The sequence below is a fragment of the Cyprinus carpio genome, chromosome A15 (assembly GCF_018340385.1).
Source record: "Cyprinus carpio isolate SPL01 chromosome A15, ASM1834038v1, whole genome shotgun sequence".
Lineage (NCBI taxonomy): Eukaryota > Metazoa > Chordata > Actinopteri > Cypriniformes > Cyprinidae > Cyprinus > Cyprinus carpio.
In genome coordinates, this window is record NC_056586.1 from 18982874 (window position 1) to 19002753 (window position 19880).

A 19880-nucleotide genomic window follows, 5' to 3' on the forward strand; every position below is an offset into this window, starting at 1 on the left:
CTTATTACGATCAAATGTTGCAGAGTAAGGACATATTACACATTTTGTTGCATTTTTAACCATTTATTGACCATTTTTATTGCCTAATAAAGAACCAAAAACATAATTAGCAAAGATAACAAATCACTCTTTACTGTCACTTTTCCAAGACATCATATTTTATTCATTAATACTGTCATCTGTTGATTAAATAAATCATCTTTGACTATCGCTGCTTAATGTGTCCTAAATTGTGCAGTCCTAAGCAACAAAAATTGCTTTGATAACTAATACATTAAAAACTTCATATAATAAATTAGTTTCATTCAAACTATAAGGAACTGTGGGATCTTCATCTCTCTGAATGATTACACTGTGCCTTTAAAAATGTATATATTAAATCAAAACAATATATTTTTTATCTTGCATGTGTCTTGTGAGTTTTTATAATTATTAATTTTTTCATGTTTATGGGGCAAATTAAAAATAATTTCTCACAAGTTGGAATTGTACACAGTTGATTTTAACATCTGTTTGCAAAAATGTAATTGTAATTGTGACAACTTACCCCACTATAGAATAATGATATTACAAAAGGTACATTTCTGTTCAATGAACTTTTTCTTTCCTTAGCACATTGGAAACATTCAAGTGTAGGATATAAACAGATGCAAAAGTTAAAGATCTGACAACAGATGGCGCCAATGTAACAAGATTATATACAGTATTGATGATTAAGTCACTTTTGGTAAAATTACTATGTGCTTTAACATATGCCTTCCATATATTATACATAGTATTTTTACACTTTTATTAATGTTCTTATGAAAGGAATGATTCACCAGTATTTCACTGGTCTAGTTTTGGTCAGTGATTTAAAGTACATGAATGATAAATGAACTCTGTACCTTGTTTTTAACATTCTTTCAAATGATTTCCTCTTGATCACTCTGAAATCCGCAGTCATTTGGCTGATGGGTCGGTAAGCTGGCTATGTCCTCAAACACATCTGCATAGGTGTTAAAATGAACTCCTATATTTAGGAGATTCTCAAGCTGCTGGATCCCGCCTGAGACAGAGGTGTTTGGAAGACTCTGGACGGAGGGGGATGTGACCACATCTCTGAAGGGTGAAGGGGCTATCAGAATAAACTGTCCTCTGGACCAATCTGCAGCTGAAACAGTGGGGTGGGGTGGGGGGAGTATCATAAGGTAAGAAAGTAAAGGTCTTTTGTTTCCTTAAACACAGTGTGACATTCGGAAGGCTCTGGTGGTGGACAGAAATTAAATGGCCACTAGATAGCGCTCAAACTACAGAAGAGCTACTTGTTTATTATTAATATTATTATATTTTTTCTTCATTTGGTCCAACCACAAAATGTCACTATTCATTGGTGCAGTGTTGTGATTAACTAGATTAAAAACTGAACCTTTTGTTTGGTTTGCACATTTTTCTCTAGCATACAGAAATAATAAATATAAAGCTGTCAGTTGTTAAAAAGTTGCATGATCTGCTGATTAATCAATATTTACTGTTAAAAAGTAACTCATTTAATCCTGACCCATGTGAATAAAAAAAATAAAAATAACTAAATGAACAAACAAAAACTTAATTTGTTCAATTTTTACATTTAAGTTTAAATATTTTTTTTAAACAAATAAAGTTTAATTTAGTGTATATACTGTATGTATGTATGTATGTATGTATGTATGGGATTTCTGAATATTACAACTAAAGGGTCAAACCAATATTCACCCTATCTTTATAAACATGTTTAATTTAGGTGAACGATTATTGAAACTGCACGTGTCCTTGCCTTCAGGTGGATGTTCATCTTTGTCATGTGAGCTGATGAGTGACAGTTCTCTCTCACAATCAAACTCTGAGCCGGTGAAGGAGCAGTGACTTTCACTCTCTGATGATGTCTCTACTGGCCCATCTCTGCACGGCTTTATGGGACACTCTCTGAAATTCTGATGTGGGTATCCCTTGTGGTCCCGTGGGTTGTTCAGTTTCTCAACCTCATCTGCTGAGAGATGTTGTGGAGGGCCTGTCAGATCAGGATCCAGTTTTCTCTTGAAGAACAGTTGGGATTGACGTTGCCACTGGTGAAAATCACCTCCAGATGTTCTCTGATGAAGTTTAGGAGATGCATTATGATTCATTTGAGGTTGCATGATGGATTGAGAAACTTTTGGATTGCAATTCACCTGATCTCCACGTTCATCCTCCTTCTTCAGCTGTAGGGTCTTCACATCCGAGTATGTGCTGTCAATCTCATAGTATTCCAGTTCACTCCCTCCAAAACCTGAGACATGACAAGAAGACCCACTTTCAAAATAGATTTCCACTCCCTGCATAGAATCCCTTGGTTTTATCAGATCTGGTTGCTTGCAGGCTTCATTTGAGACATTCCGAGAAGACTCATCAGCAGGGCCTAAACTAAATGCCAGGTTATCCCTGCCATGCTGTTTGCTTGGTGGCATCAGGTAGATTTGACTCCTCTTTTCACCCTCACAGTTTTTGCCTTGTCTTTTGAGGACAATACAGAGAACTAGGATCAGAAGAATGAGAGCAATGGGAAGAGTGACTGCTACAATCCATAAGGGGACACTCTTTTGGGTTTGAGAACAGGCCTCACTGTGGACGTCATCAGATAAGCAAGGTCCACACGATGACACATTGTGCAGACAGATGCACCAGTAGTCTTCTTTGGAAGAAGATCCACAGTCACTATCATTCCAGCAGGGCTCAGATAGACAGGAATCCTTTAGACATGGAGTCAGAACACAGTGGTTTGGAGAGACGCAGAAGGTTTGGAAGACAGGTGGGCTGGAGCTGGCATCGACTATCTCATTGTAGCCATTGAAGGACAGGAGACGACCATTGAATTTGATGTATTCCACACACCCTCTGAAACCTGGAAAACCAAGAAAAGCAACATAAGCAACAAAAACCCTGCTTTTGGTGGGTTGCAGCATTGCAACTAAACAACTAAACAACAAATCAGGGGCAATCTAACCTAAGTTTTGGATCATCCCTGGGACATCTTTGGATTCTCTCAGTGGAGCAGAGCCCAGAAAGATGGTCTCCACTAAGAATGCCGAGTGAGTTATGGTGCCATTGGTGGTGTTCACTACAGGCCGTTCATCCAGAAACAGAGAGATGTATGAGCCTCTTCTGCGCAACTGAAGAACATGCCACTGTCCATCGGATACATTTCTCTCCACTGAGAGCTCTAGCCGCTGACCAGATGTGACATTGGTGAACACATACAGAGGTTTTCCATCTGATATCTGAGGAGGCAAGAGAAAACATGTTATGAACTGAACTAGCAGATTTATCAGACAACACTGACAAAGTAGTACAGTAATTTATATTCAGTTTTACAATTTTGTTGCCAGGACAACATGGTTAAAACTCCTAAATTAATTTAAAAAGGGCATGAACAACTTTACAGCTTAAATAATACATAAGATTTAACACAATTAATAGAAGAATTAACGTAAGTGATTTTATAAAAATGTAAACTTCACATTTCTGCTTTAAATCTTCCAAAACTGTCATCTTTTACTTTCATTATAAGAGCCTCACTGTAACCTCGAATTTTTTTTTTTTTTAAGTTGAAATGATTTTTTGCTGTAATCAACATAATACTGCAAACACTATCAACTGAGATTAATTTGTATTGAATATTCCTTTAAAATTATCTCAGAGCTCACCTTAAGTTTTAGATGAGCGGTTTGACACCAGCACACAACCAAAACACCATTTGTCCTGACAGTCCTCATCTTGATTTCAACACTATCAAATCCCTGAGAGTCTCCGTCCTTCCCATCCAGAATGGCTTGGAGAAGCTGGTTTCTTCTGTAGGTTTCCTTGACGGCAAACTCAATGTAGGCCTCCCCGTTTAGAAACAATACATTCTGCTCAGCCAAATCTATTAGAAAGAATTGCATTCACTTTAAGACTTTAAACGTTGAACTATCACATTAAAAAACAACAACAGATATGAATGAAATTACTCATAGCACAGTTGGGTCCTGTGAATTGGTCTCTACACTGGCAGCGATGGTGCGACCATCGGTCTTGACAAACTCCTTCGTTCAAACACACTGCGGTTTCACAGGGAGGAATACCTCCTCGTGGACATCTGATCATCAAAAAGAAATCAACTGAAACATTGCATTATAATAGAAAAAATTTTGATTTACAAAGATTCTTTTTGAAACTGACCGATTAAGAACATTCTGGGATGCCAAAGATTTTAAGGAATCTGGACTGAAGTTGTTCACTTGCATGTTTCTCATACAGCCAACAAAGTCATGAGTCCTGATTTGCCTCTGTAAAATGACATCAATGGACTTTACGCTACCAAACGTCATGTTATTTGAGCTCACTTCCAGAGTCCTGTTTGTGAATGTAAATTAAAGGTTCAGTTACATAAACAAATAATGGCAGTTTGTAATTATGTTTAATAGTATGTTTAATCTTCAACAAAATTGTGAGATTAAACTAAATACTACCTTTGGGTTCCAGTGGCACCATTTTGCAACAAGCAAAAGCCTTGAGGTTCATTGACAGAGCAGTTGTCTATTTCTAGAGAGGCTATCTGAGAGACACAAAAGCATGTACACCTGCAAAATATCTCATAAATCTTTCACAAAATTGGCTTGATTGATTCCTAAGACTGAAAAATAATAATGTATGGGAATCACGTACATTTCCAGTTCTTCTTACAGTGATGTTGTGAAAACTTCCATCAGCCACTATCTTGCCTGTTTCCAGTTTTATGACTCCAGATCCAAGATCATAAGACAGGCACAGTCTTCCACTCACTATTTCAAGGGCCAGGAAGTCTGAAGATGATGGGTCACCATGATTGTACAAAAGCAAAGCGTTTTGCTGAACAGTCGCAAATTCCAAATAGATGAAGTTGTGCTGTGGATCCAATGGAGGAAATTCTATATAAGAAAGTTCCTGAAAGCCAAAACTGTGCTTATCACAATCGACTCCGCTCACACCTAACAATAAATAGGAATGTCAGACATAATCAGGAATATATCTTTTAAAATTAACATAATAATTAATAAACTGATTTCAGTAATGAAATATGCCCTATTCATTCAATTTTCTATTTTAAAATGATATTAAATAAAAATCATAAATTGTATTATTCAATATGTATTATTTATAAATATATTATATTATATAAATATATTTACTTTATTATATTGCTTTTATTTACTTTATATACAACAAATAATAATTTTACTAAATACATTAATATTTTTTATTATTAAAAATAATATCATTTTAATATAGTGATTATAAAAAATACATTGAATTTAATTACACATTTAAAAATATTTGAGATAATACAAAATTGAATGACAAACAACAACACTTTTTTTTATTAATTTTACAATTAAAAAATAATTCAATATTTCAAATATGTACCTATGGGCGATATCACAAAATCAAGACACAAACTGAATCATATATAAAATAAAAGTAGACATAAAAGTTCTGCTTACCAAATGGACATTGGCAAGAGTAACCTGTTAAAAAACTGGAGCAGTTTCCATATACACAAGGGGAGGAAGCACAGTGGTCAACAATATGATCGCAAAATGTTCCTGTGACAAAAATAAGTGGTTAATTAAATTTACAACCAATCAATAGAATTAGATATACACACACACACACACACACAAAGTGATTTATTACATGAGTTATATGAGCATACCTTCATAGCCTGGGCTGCAATCACAGATAAACCCTCCCTGTCTGTTCCAGCACGTTCCTCCATTTAAACAAATCACTGTTTGACATTCATTTTCAACTATAGTACAGTGCGGTCCTGAGAATCCATCTTTGCATTGACAAAAATAAGTTCCTGGATTGTTGTAGCAGTTTCCCCCATTTTTACAAGGCTCCTTGGCACATTCATCAAAATCTAGCTCACATGCATCACCTGTAAAGCCTACTCGACAAGAGCAGTTAAAGATCTCCACAAAATATGGAGATACAAATATAAGACTAGAGCTTTCCAACACAGCAACTTCCTGACTGATGTGAATATTTCTATTGCAGGTGCCACCATTATGGCAAGGACGGAGCATACATGGGTCACTAGTTATTTGGGATATAGTCACATTGCTTTGTGCTTCTAGTAACTTTTTATGCATGTTTGATATTCCGCTTGCCACCTCTCCAGTTAGATACTGACCATTGTAGCTTTTCACTGCAGCAAGAAGCAGCATTTTATCTCCTTGCAGCTTCATTCCAAACACATGCGTTTTGGATGCTTGTAGGTTAAAGAGGCTATCCAAAGCTTTGACAAATTTTAAATACTTCAAAGACAGAAATTCCTCAAGAGTTGAGATAGAGATGTAGAACAACACGCAATTGTCCAGAGAGACATTGGTAAAGCCTTTGTAATTGATGTAGATGCTGTTGTTGACCGAAGGGTGGAGCTGGTCACTCCCTTCAACTGAAATATTATATGTTGCCTCTCCTTGGTAAGGGGAGGACCACAAATTACACATCCCAAATGGGAAACTAAACATCCTAAGTGGCCCATTTTTGATTGTACAGTTGAACACATCCAGTTCGTCCTGATCAGACGGTCTTACATTTCCGATAAGTCCTCCTGGGAAGGAACTTCCATAATATTTCACCAATATATTAATGTTTCTCTGGAGCGGTGCATTGTCATTTTCATCAAGAACTTTAACATGAAACAAAGCGGTGGAGGACATTGGTGGCTTACCAGCATCTTGAACCACAATATGTATATGAAAAAAAGGGTTGCGTTCCCGATCAAAGGGTCTTGAGGTAACAAGAACGCCATCAGATGACAGTGAAAAACCCTCAGCAGGTCTCATCATCCAGTACGTGAAAGGACCTTGATTTGGAGGAAGATCATCATCTGTGGCTGCTAAGTTGGAGACCAGAGTGCCAGCAGGTTGGTTTTCTCGAATAAACCCTTCTGTGGTCAGCAGTTTGGGAGGATTGTCATTGACATCAGAGATGGCGATAGCTACCTTCGTGCTTCCGGTTACAGCAGGAGAGCCCTCATCAACAGCAATGACCGTCAGGTTATAGAAGGCCCACATTTCTCTATCCAGGTGACTGTTAACGGAAATTACCCCACTGACGGGATCTATAATGAAGGAACTATTGATATTTCCATGTTCAATGCTATAAGAGAACCTGCTCCATTCTAGGATCACATCCTGGTCCACCGCTTTGACTTTAGTTATGGATGTCCCAATCGAGATGTCCTCTGACACTGCTGCGGTGTAAAGCATTGAATCAAACTTAGGGGGATCGTTTTCATCTAGTATGTGTAGATGTATCAATGCCTCATCAACATTAAATCCTGTAATGGCCCCTCTGTTTTTTGCCAGCACCCGTAGGATTTCATTATTTTGGAGGCGATTTTTCAAATCTTTCGAGATATATATTATTCCCGTATGCTCGTCCACCACAAAATTAGCTTTTTTACTTTGTCCTGCAAGTACATAAAACACTTCTCCATCAGGCCCTTGGTCATAGTCAATGGCAACAACCCTTCCTATTTCAGTTTGTGGTGGCAAAGCCTCTGACACTGTGAAGTTATATATATGTTTTTGGAAAGCAGGGATGAATTCATTGAGGCCAGCGATCTGGATGCGTATACGGGCAATATCAAACAAATATGGAAAGCCGATGTTGGTGGCCTTGACTGTAAGTTCAAAATGCTGTTTTTGCTCATAATCAAATATCTCTGAAGTAGTGATTGTACCATTTTTGGTGTCCAAATAGAAGACATGGATGTCTCCTGCAATAAGCGAATATGTGATTTGGGAGTGAATTCCTGTGTCAGCATCCTTCGCCCAAACCTGCAAAACTGAGGTACCAATTAAAGCATTTTCTGAAACAGTGGCAATGTAATTTGTGGATGTAAAAACAGGAGGGTTATCGTTTAAATCTGTTACATATACTGTGATATTAAGTCTCTCCATCTTGGGATGCCAGCCTCCATCCTCGGCAATGACGTTTAGATGGTGAGTTTCGAATTCCTCAAAGTCAAGTGTTTTAACCAGCATTATCAATCCTGAAAACTGTCCTATGGAAAACAATCCATTTTCATTCCCACCATCAAAAGAATAGGAAATAACACCATTGATGCCAACATCTTTATCTTTGCCTTGAATTTTTCCAATAACTGAACCAATGGGCAAATCTTCCGGAACAAAAAACTCCACTTTTCTGTTAAGAAAATGTGGTGCAAAAAGGTTCTCATGGGTAACTTCAAAACTGATTTCAGTCTGTGCAGAAAAAGGAGGAAGGCCTTTATCTTTGGCAGTGATTTGAAGTGTTAGGATGGTACTAAGGCTATTTGCTAAAGTTTTATTTACCAGCACTCTTCCACTGTTCTGTTCTACCTCAAAGTAAAGAGATCCATTGCCACCACTATTGAAGTACTCAACACTGTTGTTCCTTACAAGAGAATCTTGATCTACAGCAGATATTTGGATCACTTCTGTTCTAACATCCAGGGTTAAAGGGACTGGTACTAACGTCCTGAAGGGTAAAAACGAGGGTGGGAACTGATTATGCCGTACTAATGTCACTGAAACAATGCTAGAGCTGTTCAAAGGAACACTGCCACAGTCAGATGCCACAACCGTGAAAGTCAAATTAACAGATTCAGATTCATGGAGAACAATGGGCTGTTTGGTTGAAATTTCCCCAGTTGATGCATTAACCAAAAAAAGTTCATTTGGTGGGTCAATGAAGTAAAGGATTTGGGCATTCTCACCAAGATCCCGGTCAGTAGCACTAATTTGGAGAAGGAAAACTTCATGCATCTTCATCTCAGGAACAGTGAGAGAGTAACGCGGTTGATAGAAGATCGGTGTGTTGTCGTTGACATCTGTAATGTCTATGGTGATGTCTGTGCTGATGCTCCAAGCAGAATCATTGGCGTTAACCTTTACTATATAATGATCTTGATCTTCTCTGTCCAAAGGATGCAGTACTAGTATAATGCCTGTGGTTTTATCAATACTAAATGGGAAATCACTATTTTGGCTGATTATTGTATATTCAATGACAGCATTTAGACCAACATCTTCATCTGTAGCAGTTATCTGAATGATTGAAAAGCCAAGAGGAGCATCCTCAGGAACCTCTGTGATGAAAATCTGTGAGAAACGAGGTGCATGATCATTTGTGTCAAGAACTACAATGATAACTGCTGCAGTGGCTGAAAGACTGTTGTTTTCTTTATCAATGGCCTTGAGGGTGAGATTATAATGTGGTATTTTTTCTCGATCCAAACGTTTTGTTGTGGAAAGAATGCCACGAATTTTGTCTATTTTAAATGCACCCTCAATGTTACCAGCCAAAATGAAATACTCCACCTCTGCAAACACTCCAGAGTCTGCATCAGTTGCTAACACATTGCACGCTCTACTTGAAGCCATGTTCTCATACACTTCACATTTGTAGATGTTTTGCGAGAACACTGGTGGGTTATCATTTACGTCACTGATATTCAAATTAAGTTCAGCATATGATGAAAAAGGTGGTATCCCTGAGTCTCTGGCTTCAACTATTAGATGAAAATGCATGTTGCTTTCAAAATCTAAGGGATCCTTGACAGTCAGCTCACCAGTGCTGTGGTGAAGTTCAAAAACCTCTCCAAAGTTTCCAGAGGCCAGATAGAAAGACACTGGTGCGTTTCTTTGTGTTTCTGCAGTGACAATCGCCACCAGGGTCCCTTTGGGTGAATCCTCAGAGAGGACGTCCTTATAAACTTGGACTACAACATGAGGAAAGTATGTATCATTCTGGAATCTGACAGTCAAAGTTGTTGTGTCCATTTTTGGCAGATCTGCTCCATCCTGCACATGAACTTCAACTGTGATATCATTTCTTTTCTTCACAGAATCTGTTATGAACACTGTTCCTGTGCGAGAGTTAATGGAGAAGAGATAGGCATGTTGGCCATGCAGAGAAAAATTTAGTTTTGCATTCATTCCAGCATCTGCATCTTCTGCCATCACTGTGCAGACAACTGATCCTGTAAAATACAGGGAACACAAGTTTATTTGAACCAAATGTTAATGGTCTAAAAACACCAGATAACTGCTATTAAGGTCATCACAATAGTGTATATTCACCTTTGGTTATCCCAGCAGGAACATTAGCCACATATGGTCCATAAAGAAAGGATGGTAAGTGATCATTCACATCCTCAACTGTTATTGAAACAACAGCTGAACTGGAAAGAGGCTTCGTGGGATGTCCATCAGTGACAGTCACTAAAAATCTGTAAAAAGATGCTGTCTCTCTGTCCAAGGCACTTACAGTGAATAAATCTCCAGATGTTTCATTGATGGAAAAAGGAATATCTAGGCCATCTAAAGAATATCTACAAGTGAAATATAAGTTACATTTTTACAGTCAATTATATTAAATCACACAGGCTAATATCAGTATTTTTGTTGTTTAAAAAAAAAAAGATCAAAAATTGCTTTTGGTAACTGAAATAAAGCTGAAATAAAATAAAATACAAATATTAGACAACAATTTAACCTTAAATATAAACAGTATATTCTAAATATAAATTAATAACACTAAAATAACACTATAGCTCATATAAGACAAAAACAAGTGTGAAAGTGATTTTACTGAAAACGCTAACATTATGGCCACATTAGTGTAATTATCAAATTACCTTAGCTGTCCATTGCTACCATCATCTAAATCTGATGCTGTAACTCTCAGAAAAACAGTCCCAACAGGAGAATCCTCCAATATGTGAGTACTGAACGACTCTCTGTCAAATATTGGAATGTTGTCATTGACATCATCAACAACAATAACCAAGGTGCCTGTGCCAGTCAGTGATGGAAATCCTAGAATGAATGAACAAAGAAATTAGAAAAATTATCTGAATTTGTACTTAAATTTGGGATGCACCAATTAAAAATCACTGACACCAATAAATCAATAATTATTTTCCTGTTAAGGTTGATAACCGGTATATGGGAAATGTTAAAATTAGATATGATATTTAAATTTAAAATAAATCTCTAAAAACATCAAATAAATAGTTTTAAATTTAGGCATCACAACATTATAGTGTACCGTATGAAAATATTCATTTTAAGATTATTGCATCCCTAGAATAGCAAACTAACCTATAAACTAGCAAATGAAGTGGTTATATCTCAAGAGACATTGAGGTAATGAGACAAATAATTACCTGAATCAACAGCAATAACTTTTAACATGTATTGGCTTTTCAGTTCCCTATCAAGATTTTCTAAGATTTGGAACGTTCCATTGGGATGAAGTGAGAAGAGACTTTCTTCATTTCCTGATTCTATAGAATATGTCAGCTGACCGTTAACTTCATTAGAGTCTTCATCAGAAGCATGTATCTACAAAAGACATTTTTCACATCTTCATGAATCACTTAACAATATTTTAAAATTTAAATATGAAAAACAGTTTCAGATTTAACTGAAGTGAGTTAACTAAATCAGAAGTCCATTTCATATTACGTACCTGATGGGAGTGCTGAGAAGAGTCTTGCCCATTTTCAAAGACATGTAATATCAGTGATTCAGATGATAAAAGAGGAACACAGTCATTAACGTCCAGGACTGTGATGTTAATGGTTGCTGTGGTGGACCTTTGAATATCTCCCTGGTCTTCTGCTATAACAAAAAAGCTGTAGAAATGCTTCTTCTCACGGTCCATCTTGTCTATCACCGAGACCACACCAAGAACAGAGTCTACCATGAACTCACTCTCTGAGACAGAGAACCGCACCTGCCCATTTGACCCAATATCTTGATCACACGCGTTAACTCTGAGCAGGCTTGTTCCACGAGGTACATTCTCATAAACTGAAAGACTGTAGGAGCTTTGAGTGAACTCTGGATTGTGATCATTTACATCCTCAATAAGCACTGTGAGGTTCATTAAGCTGAACAACGAAGGAACACCTTTATCTTTGACATTCAGTGTGACTGTGAGAACATCCTCGCTTTCTCTGTCCAATGGCTTCTGCAGGTACACAACCCCAGTTGAACTATTTATACTAAACGGTTCTTCTTCTGCACTCTCAAAACTGAAAACAACTTCACCATTGGATCCAGCATCAGCATCTGTGGCCTGTATAACCGTAACGACAGAATGAAGAGGTGCGTTCTCTGGAAAACTAACAGTATTGGGGGTCGTGATGAGAGGGGAGTTGTCATTGACATCCAGAATGTAGACGGTGACATGCACTGAGGTTGTAAGTCGAGCCTCTGTAGGTAGAGTGTGATCACTGGCCTGGACAATGAGGCTATACATTGCATTTGTCTCTCTGTCTAACTCCCCTCTTAGACATAGAGCTTGACGCTGGTTTATAGAGAATTTGTTCTCAAGATTTCCAGATGTCACTATCAAATCCACTTCTCCATATATACCTGTCAGATGCAAGAAAAAAACAGTACCTGAATTACACTAGCAAACATTAAACACACTTATAATGCAATGACAGGAGCAGGTGATATTAGTTTTTACATATAAAAGCTCAGTATTTTAGAAAAAGGCCAGATAGGCCAATTATAGGAAATAAACTTCAATCCCTGAGGCTGAAATCAACCGTTTTGCTATAAAGTCTAATCCTATCAGTGATGAGAATTATATAACGGAAGGATAAAAAATAAAAATGTAATAATAATCCACTAAATATGTACAGAATAAACTACGGACTATGCACTAATTAAAATTCTGGTTGATACGAATAAATGTATAATTATTTTCATGTTGTGGTATGATTACATAAATGGCTAATATTAAAATTCTACACTATTTTGTCTAAATAACTTAGAATAAAACACTAAAATATAAAGTGCTACACATGAATATAGACATCCAGTATGAAAAATGGATATTAATTTTAAGATTTGATAAAAAATACAATTAATAGCATTATTCAATTATCAGTGTTTTTAAAGATTAACTTGTGTTAGATGATGGCAAAAGTGATATTAATAATTTCCAGATTTGCATGCAAAAAGCTTGGCAATTAAGTAAAAGGCTAGTTACAAATCCAAAAGCAACATAAAAGTTAATCCCTGAGGCTGAAAGTAATTGTTTTGGTATAACATCTCTAGACAACATATTTCCAGAACAAATGTACAGAACAAAACAAAACATATCTCTATAATCGTGGTCACTCTTGTTGCTAAACTTGTGTGTAATCCTGAACAACCTCATCAAAAACTTCCCCAAATGGGTCAAAAGGAACTGTGAATTTCACTGTGAACTGAATATGTGGAACACATAATATGCTTTATCCTGAACCTGAAATAAGAGAAGCTGAGACAGGGGTTCTCCATTATTAGCAGTAGCCAGCATCCCCAAGAGAGAAAACCCTATTCATTATCCAGAGACTGAAGGAGAACAAAGGAGAAATGACGTAAGATTTAATGAGACCACTTCAGCCAGTTCTGCATTTCCCAAAGCTTTTCAAAAGTGTGAACTTGGAGGTTTTGTGCTTGAAGGCAAATAAAAACTATGACCTGTAGCATCCATTGTGCTAACTCTGTATTGAATGGACTTGTGTGTTCTTACGCATCCTCATTTTGCTTTAATGTGTCTCAATTTGGATAAGGAGTTATAAAAACCAAAAACAAAGATGAAATATTATCAAAAACCAGGCTTAAACAATAGATACAAGATGAACACATGATACTCTACAGATGGCAAAGCTACATTTTCAGAGACCATGATACTTTTCTCCAGCATTCTTAAGTGAATACAATGGTTAAAAAAAAGAGTAATTATTTGAAGAAAAAATTTTTTTGTTACATTAAAAGTCTTTACTGTCACTTTTGATCAGTTTAATGAGTGAAGTGAAGTGAAAGTGAAATACAGCCAAGTATGGTGACCCATACTCAGAATTTGTGCTCTGCATTTAACCCATCCAAAGTGCACACAGACAGCAGTGAACACACACACACCGTGAACACACAGCCGGAGCAGTGGGCAGCTATTTATGCTATGGCCCCCGGGGAGCAGATGGGGTTCGGTGCCTTGCTCAAGGGCACCACAGTCGTGGTATTGCCATTCCCAAGACTCGAACCCACAACCTTAGGGTTAGGAGTCAAACTCTCTAACCACTAGGCCACAACTTCCCCAAAAATAATGTATCCTAAAGTTATTATTTTCTTTTAAATGGTAGTGTATGTAGTGCAATGTTACCCTCATCTGGATCTGAAACATTGAGATTTAGAAAGCACATTCCAACAGGTGAGTCTTCTGGTATGGAGGCCGAAAAAGCATTCTGGCTGAACACTGGTGGGTTGTCATTGACATCGATCACACTGAAGTACACTCTGACCCTGGTGAGTTCACTGTCCCCCCGCTGAGCTGCTGCAGTCAGGATGTAGTAGCGCTCCATCTCAAAATCCAGAGCACGGGACAGGAGGAATTCCCCAGAATGTGGATTGAGAAGGAAAAGACCATCACCATCATCCTCCTGAACAGAGTACACTGAGGTTTCATTCTCCTCACTATATACTGCCTCCACATGTCCCACAATTGTCCCTATGAAGGCAACAGACAATAATCCAACAAAGTCCCCACAAAAAAGATTAGACAACACAGAAATAATATAATATAAAAACTGCAATGCTCACCAGGTGGTGTGTCTTCCCTCACTTCAAATGAATATACAGTTTTGGAAAAGGATAATTGTGTAAACCTTCTACTGTGAAGTGGAGCTAAGCCCGATTTGCTTGTAGATGGCAGAGCTGAGATGTTGAACCACTTCTTTTCATTACTATTATCCCACTGTGTCCATGGTGAACTGTTAGAGCAAACACCATAGAAGAAAATCTGTGTGAACAAAAGAAGAAAATCTTTACTTATAAATTAAATTAGCCACTGCTGGGATCATAGCATATCATAACACAGGTGTGGGACAAGAAACATGGAGCAGTTTCGGCCATTAAATCCCACATGACGTGCAGGAAAGGGCTCTTTTGTGAGAGACCTTTTCTAAAAGCGGCAACAGTATACACCTTGATTTGTGTAAGGTCTGTGCTTTGAAAGCTCTCCTTACCACAGTATCCCACGCCATCCTGAATATGTGTCTTTATTTGGGTTCCCCAGGTACCTGCTTTTGTTAAGCTCTAAAATGTCAACTTAGATCTGGACAATCTGGTATCCAAAGAGAGGCTCAGGGAATAAAACGGAATGTTCTAATCCTGTTCAGCTAAACGCACCATAAACTTTCACTTCATTACCATTTATTTTTTTAAATAGAAAAGGTGTTTTTCGATTTCTTGTATTCGTCAGCTTACATTACATCAAGTAGCTCACACTTGTTTATTTACATTTGTATAACAGACAAATTTAACTATAAACATTGTAATTAATTACAATATACACTACCGTTCAAAAGTTTGGGATCAGTAAGACTTGTAATGTTTTTTAAAGAAGTCTCTTCTGCTCATCAAGGCTGCATTTATTTGATCAAAAATGCAGAAAAAAACTGTAATCTTGCAAAATGTTATTAGAATATAAAATAATGGTTTCTATTTAAATATCCTTTAAAATATAATTTATATCTGTGATGCAAAGCTGAATTTTCAGCATCCAGTATAAGACTCCAGTATAAAGTGTCACATGATCCTTCAGAAATCATTCTAATATACTGATTTATTATTAGAATTATCAATGTTGGCAACAGCCAAATATTTTTTGGAAGCTGTGATATTTTTTTTCAGGATTCTTTAATGAATAAAAAGTTAAAAAGAACAGCATTTATTAAAAATAGAAATCTTTTTTTAACAATATATACTACCATTCAAAAGTTTTGGGGTCAGTAAATTTTTATTCTTTCTTTTTTTGAAAGAAATGAAACCTTTAATTCAGCAAGGATGTGTTAAATTGATAAGAAGTGATAAAAAAGATTTCTATTTTGAATAAATGCTGTTCTTTTTAACTTTTTATTCATCAAAGAATCCTGAATAAAGTATCACAGTTTCCAAAAAAATATTTGGCAGTACAACTTTTGCCAACATTGATAATTCTAATAATAAATCAGCATATTGGAATGATTTCTGAAGAATCATGTGACACTTTTATACTGGAGTCATGATGCTGGAAATTCAGCTTTGCATCACAGATATAAATTATATTTTAAAGGTTATTTAAACAGAAACCATTATTTTATATTCTAATAACATTTTGCAAGATTCCAATGCTTGATGAGCAGAAGAGACTTCTTTAAAAAAACATTACAAGTCTTACTGATCCCAAACTTTTGAACGGTAGTGTATAATTTATGAAACACACTTAAATGCATTGAATTCTAATTATTTATATGAAATATGTAATAAAGATAAATATAAGTAATATAAATATGAATCACTGTATAAACATTGTATTTAATTAAATATTAAATATTTGTATTATATATGTAATTAATGCATACTAAATGAAGGTGCTGACAATTTTTTATCAAGCATGTCATGATAGGGAAACTGTTCAAAACTTGAGCACTGTCACAAAAGTCTTTCACAAAAACATTAAAAACATTTATTTGTACAAAAAATACTCACCGTAGCGTGCATGAAAAATATACAGAGATGTATTAATCCAAACTTGTTCATCTTTGCTCGTGTCCATTTACCCCTCTACACAAATAAGAACTTATTTATTAACACATATTTGAAGATCCACTGGTTCTTTATGTGTACCATCTCTCTGTCCAGTGTGCAGTGGTGGGCAGTGTGTGTGTGTGTGTGTGTTTGGCTGGTATTGTCCTCCTGTGCTGACGATTTTATTGGCGCTTCCAGATACACCGCCTCTCCAAGTGTAACGCCAAAACGCGCAGGTAACGGTTAATAAACTAATAATAACTTATAATTATTGGCAAATAAAATTTATAGTTTCTCGATATTTTATGACAGTTAATGTCTGTCTATGATATCTAACTTGAGTATTAAGTTGTAACTCCAGTTGAGTTTAAGTCGTCTCATGTCTTCCAGTGGCTTGATGCCATATCGGTCTGTCCACATCATAGACTGTATAAAAACAGGTCCACATTTAATGTGAACAGACATTTATCTATTTAAATGTTTCCCCCGCCTCTCACATGGCAGCCAGGCATCATTCTTTCTCCATTTGAATTCAGAGGATGCCAGCATGGCACTCGCCCAAAGGTGAATGAATGGAGTGAAGCTGTAAAAGAATAGCCACCAGACAGCCGTTGAACAGTACAATAAAAGAAAAGAACAAGAATTTTAATCTTGAAGCAACTCTGCACCAACATGCAATAAACGGAGAAACAGTTTGCACTACAAACCAGTGTGCTCATAATTAAGATAATACATTAACACAACACTTTGCAATATCAAACAGCAAAACGAGCTGTTTTGTACAGCTAAAAATAGCTGGAAACGGATGAGACAGAAAATTTACAAATGGAAATAAGCTGGATAGTGACACCTGTCGGCCTGAATGCATGAAATGTCTTTGATACCGCTTCGCGACGAACTGCCTGCTTATCTTTTGTTTTTCTGCATTTAATACATTGCATTCAGTACAAACAAATCATTCATGATGAGTAGTGTGTGTCATCGCGGTTCATGTCATCACTTCAGCAGGGACTCTGCTGCTGACTCTGGCTCTATTGTTCCTAAAGCAAGTATTTTGTCTTTGTTATATTATTTGGTTTATTTCTTTATATGTCAGGCAGGTGCTTTCTTACAAATATAATAATAAGACCCCATTAGCTTTCAGTCACGTGACCGGCTGGAAGACCCTGACCCCATAGGAAGACCCGGAGGCAAAACATCTAATAGAACTGCAGGACAAGCCTGTAATTTTTCCATCTGTTTCACAGCCGCAAATATTTAGATCACCTTTCAAAAGAACAAGACAAAGGTATGTAAACAAAAAGCAAGTTTTGGCCATTGGCAATCCATATTAAGCACCCGCGACAATATTTCGATCATTAAACAGTGCGACAAAACATTGTAAAAACACTTAGAGTGCCTTAATATATTTTAAACAGGAATATTCTCTATATTAATGACGCATAGTTTACATAGGCAAGCAGATGAGGCCGGAATATGAACGCAAGCCGCTTAATGGTTCAGTAGCCTATTTTCCTTCTAATGGTTTTCTATGGGAAACCACTTGACGTGAAATTTTGCACATTGCCAATTCATTCTGGCTTCATCTGCTTGCCTCTACAAAATATATTAAATCAATAAGGTGTTTACTAAATGAGGGGTGCAACCCGCTCCATGTAGAATAAAATACATTTTTGTTTAAGAGAGATGTCTAGAGTGCACATTTATACAATGTTTTTTAAGTGCTATTAGTTTGTTTGCGTACATAGGTTTATTTATAATAAGCAAAAATACCTAGTGCAGCTTTAAAGAATCCAATATAAATTTGGTTACAGAAATGTTTGTGCATTCAGCCAAGCAAAAGCTGGTATCTTTCTTTTTAGACATGTTAAAAGCTTTAATATATGAAAATAAAAATGCATTGCAAAATGGCATGGATTGCCAACCATATATTTTTAAAGCATCTTGGTTTGTACTGTTCCCACAAGAGCCCAATATGTTTTCTTTAAAGTAGTTACAAATCTAATTTAAAATCCAAAGAGGCACTTTCTTTGCTTCACTGCTTTGTCAATTGCAATCAAACGGCTTCATTAACCACATTATTCAAACTGATTAGGGTTAAAATTAACTAACAACTGCAGCCCTTTAGCGCACTCTGGCTGTTCTAGAAACAGTCTGCCTTATTTTTCTATCCTTGAGGCGTTTGTTTCTGTCATTTTCCATCTTCTAGGTATTTGTGATCAGGTCAAGTAATTAATTGTAAATTATTGTACTGCTTGGATTACAATTGAGCTTTGACAAATATGAAGGTTAAGAGCTTTTCTATTGTAGACTTGTGGTTTCACTTTAATCCTGAAAAATCATTGTAACAACAGATAAAAGAATTACAAGCATAAATATCAGAAGCCATTTAACCACAAGTCTGCCGTTACAATGATTTGAATAGGTGCTTTAGAATACACTGCCATTTTTATTTTGTTCTTCCTTGCAGTATTGGTCCTTTTTAGAGGACATCAAGGTGAAGCCTGAATAAGATGACATCATCGATGCGTGTGTAGTAATAGTAAACAAAGCAGTTACACTTCTTATCCACGGGGTGTCGCTCTATTTACATATTCCATAATATACATTTACATTTAATCATTTAGCAGACGCTTTTATCACAAGCAATGCCAGTTGTTGTCTTGTAGGCAAACATTAGTACCTTGAATTGGATGCGAGCAGCTATACTGGTAGCCAGTGTAAACTGTATTAATATACATCAATTGCTCTATTTCAGTGACGAGTACTTATTTCAAGTCATTAACCAAAACATTATGATTTTCAGGTTACGTTTATGCTGTCTGATAAGAGAGAAAGAGTCTACATTTTTTGATAACATGCTCCATTACACAGCATTAATTCGTATGCCAGAGCACAACTTAATGCACCAACGTTGCAGATCTTTGCGTGAAGCAACATTCTGAAATGTATCTATCTTGCACATATCAACTAGATACTTCAAAAATGTCCCCAAAATGCTACAATGTTTAATTGGCTGATGCAGATTACTTCTTTGTTGATATTGCAATATTGATGAACCAGTTCATCATACAACGCATACATGGACCGATTAAAAAGTGAAAAAAGTGACATATAATCAGATATGGTGACCCATACTCAGAATTCGTGCTCTGCATTTAACCCATCCAATGTGTACACACACAGCAGTGAACACACACACACAATGTCAGCACACACCGGGAGCAGTGG

At 36.5% G+C, this 19880-nt stretch overlaps 1 protein-coding gene across 2 annotated transcripts; it reads right to left on the reverse strand.

Annotated features, from left to right (window-relative positions):
• Window positions 1-31: 31 nt before the first annotated feature.
• Window positions 32-17962, reverse strand: LOC109053686 (protocadherin Fat 4). 2 transcript variants are annotated; one of them, XM_042771363.1, is made up of 18 exons: window positions 16611-17962; window positions 14682-14880; window positions 14245-14589; window positions 11551-12461; window positions 11246-11423; window positions 10715-10895; window positions 10158-10408; window positions 5729-10057; window positions 5517-5618; window positions 4702-5003; window positions 4506-4591; window positions 4216-4389; window positions 4005-4132; window positions 3702-3919; window positions 3002-3275; window positions 2190-2899; window positions 1796-2111; window positions 32-1153 (listed from the first exon to the last, which is right to left on the reverse strand). In XM_042771363.1, exons 1-18 carry the CDS (start codon window positions 16659-16661, stop codon window positions 906-908), a joined length of 9003 nt encoding a protein of 3000 aa, XP_042627297.1. In that variant the 5' UTR covers window positions 16662-17962; the 3' UTR covers window positions 32-905. The 2 variants fall into 2 exon arrangements, with proteins under 2 accessions (XP_042627297.1, XP_042627296.1); XM_042771362.1 differs by having other exon boundaries at window positions 1796-2899.
• Window positions 17963-19880: the final 1918 nt, after the last annotated feature.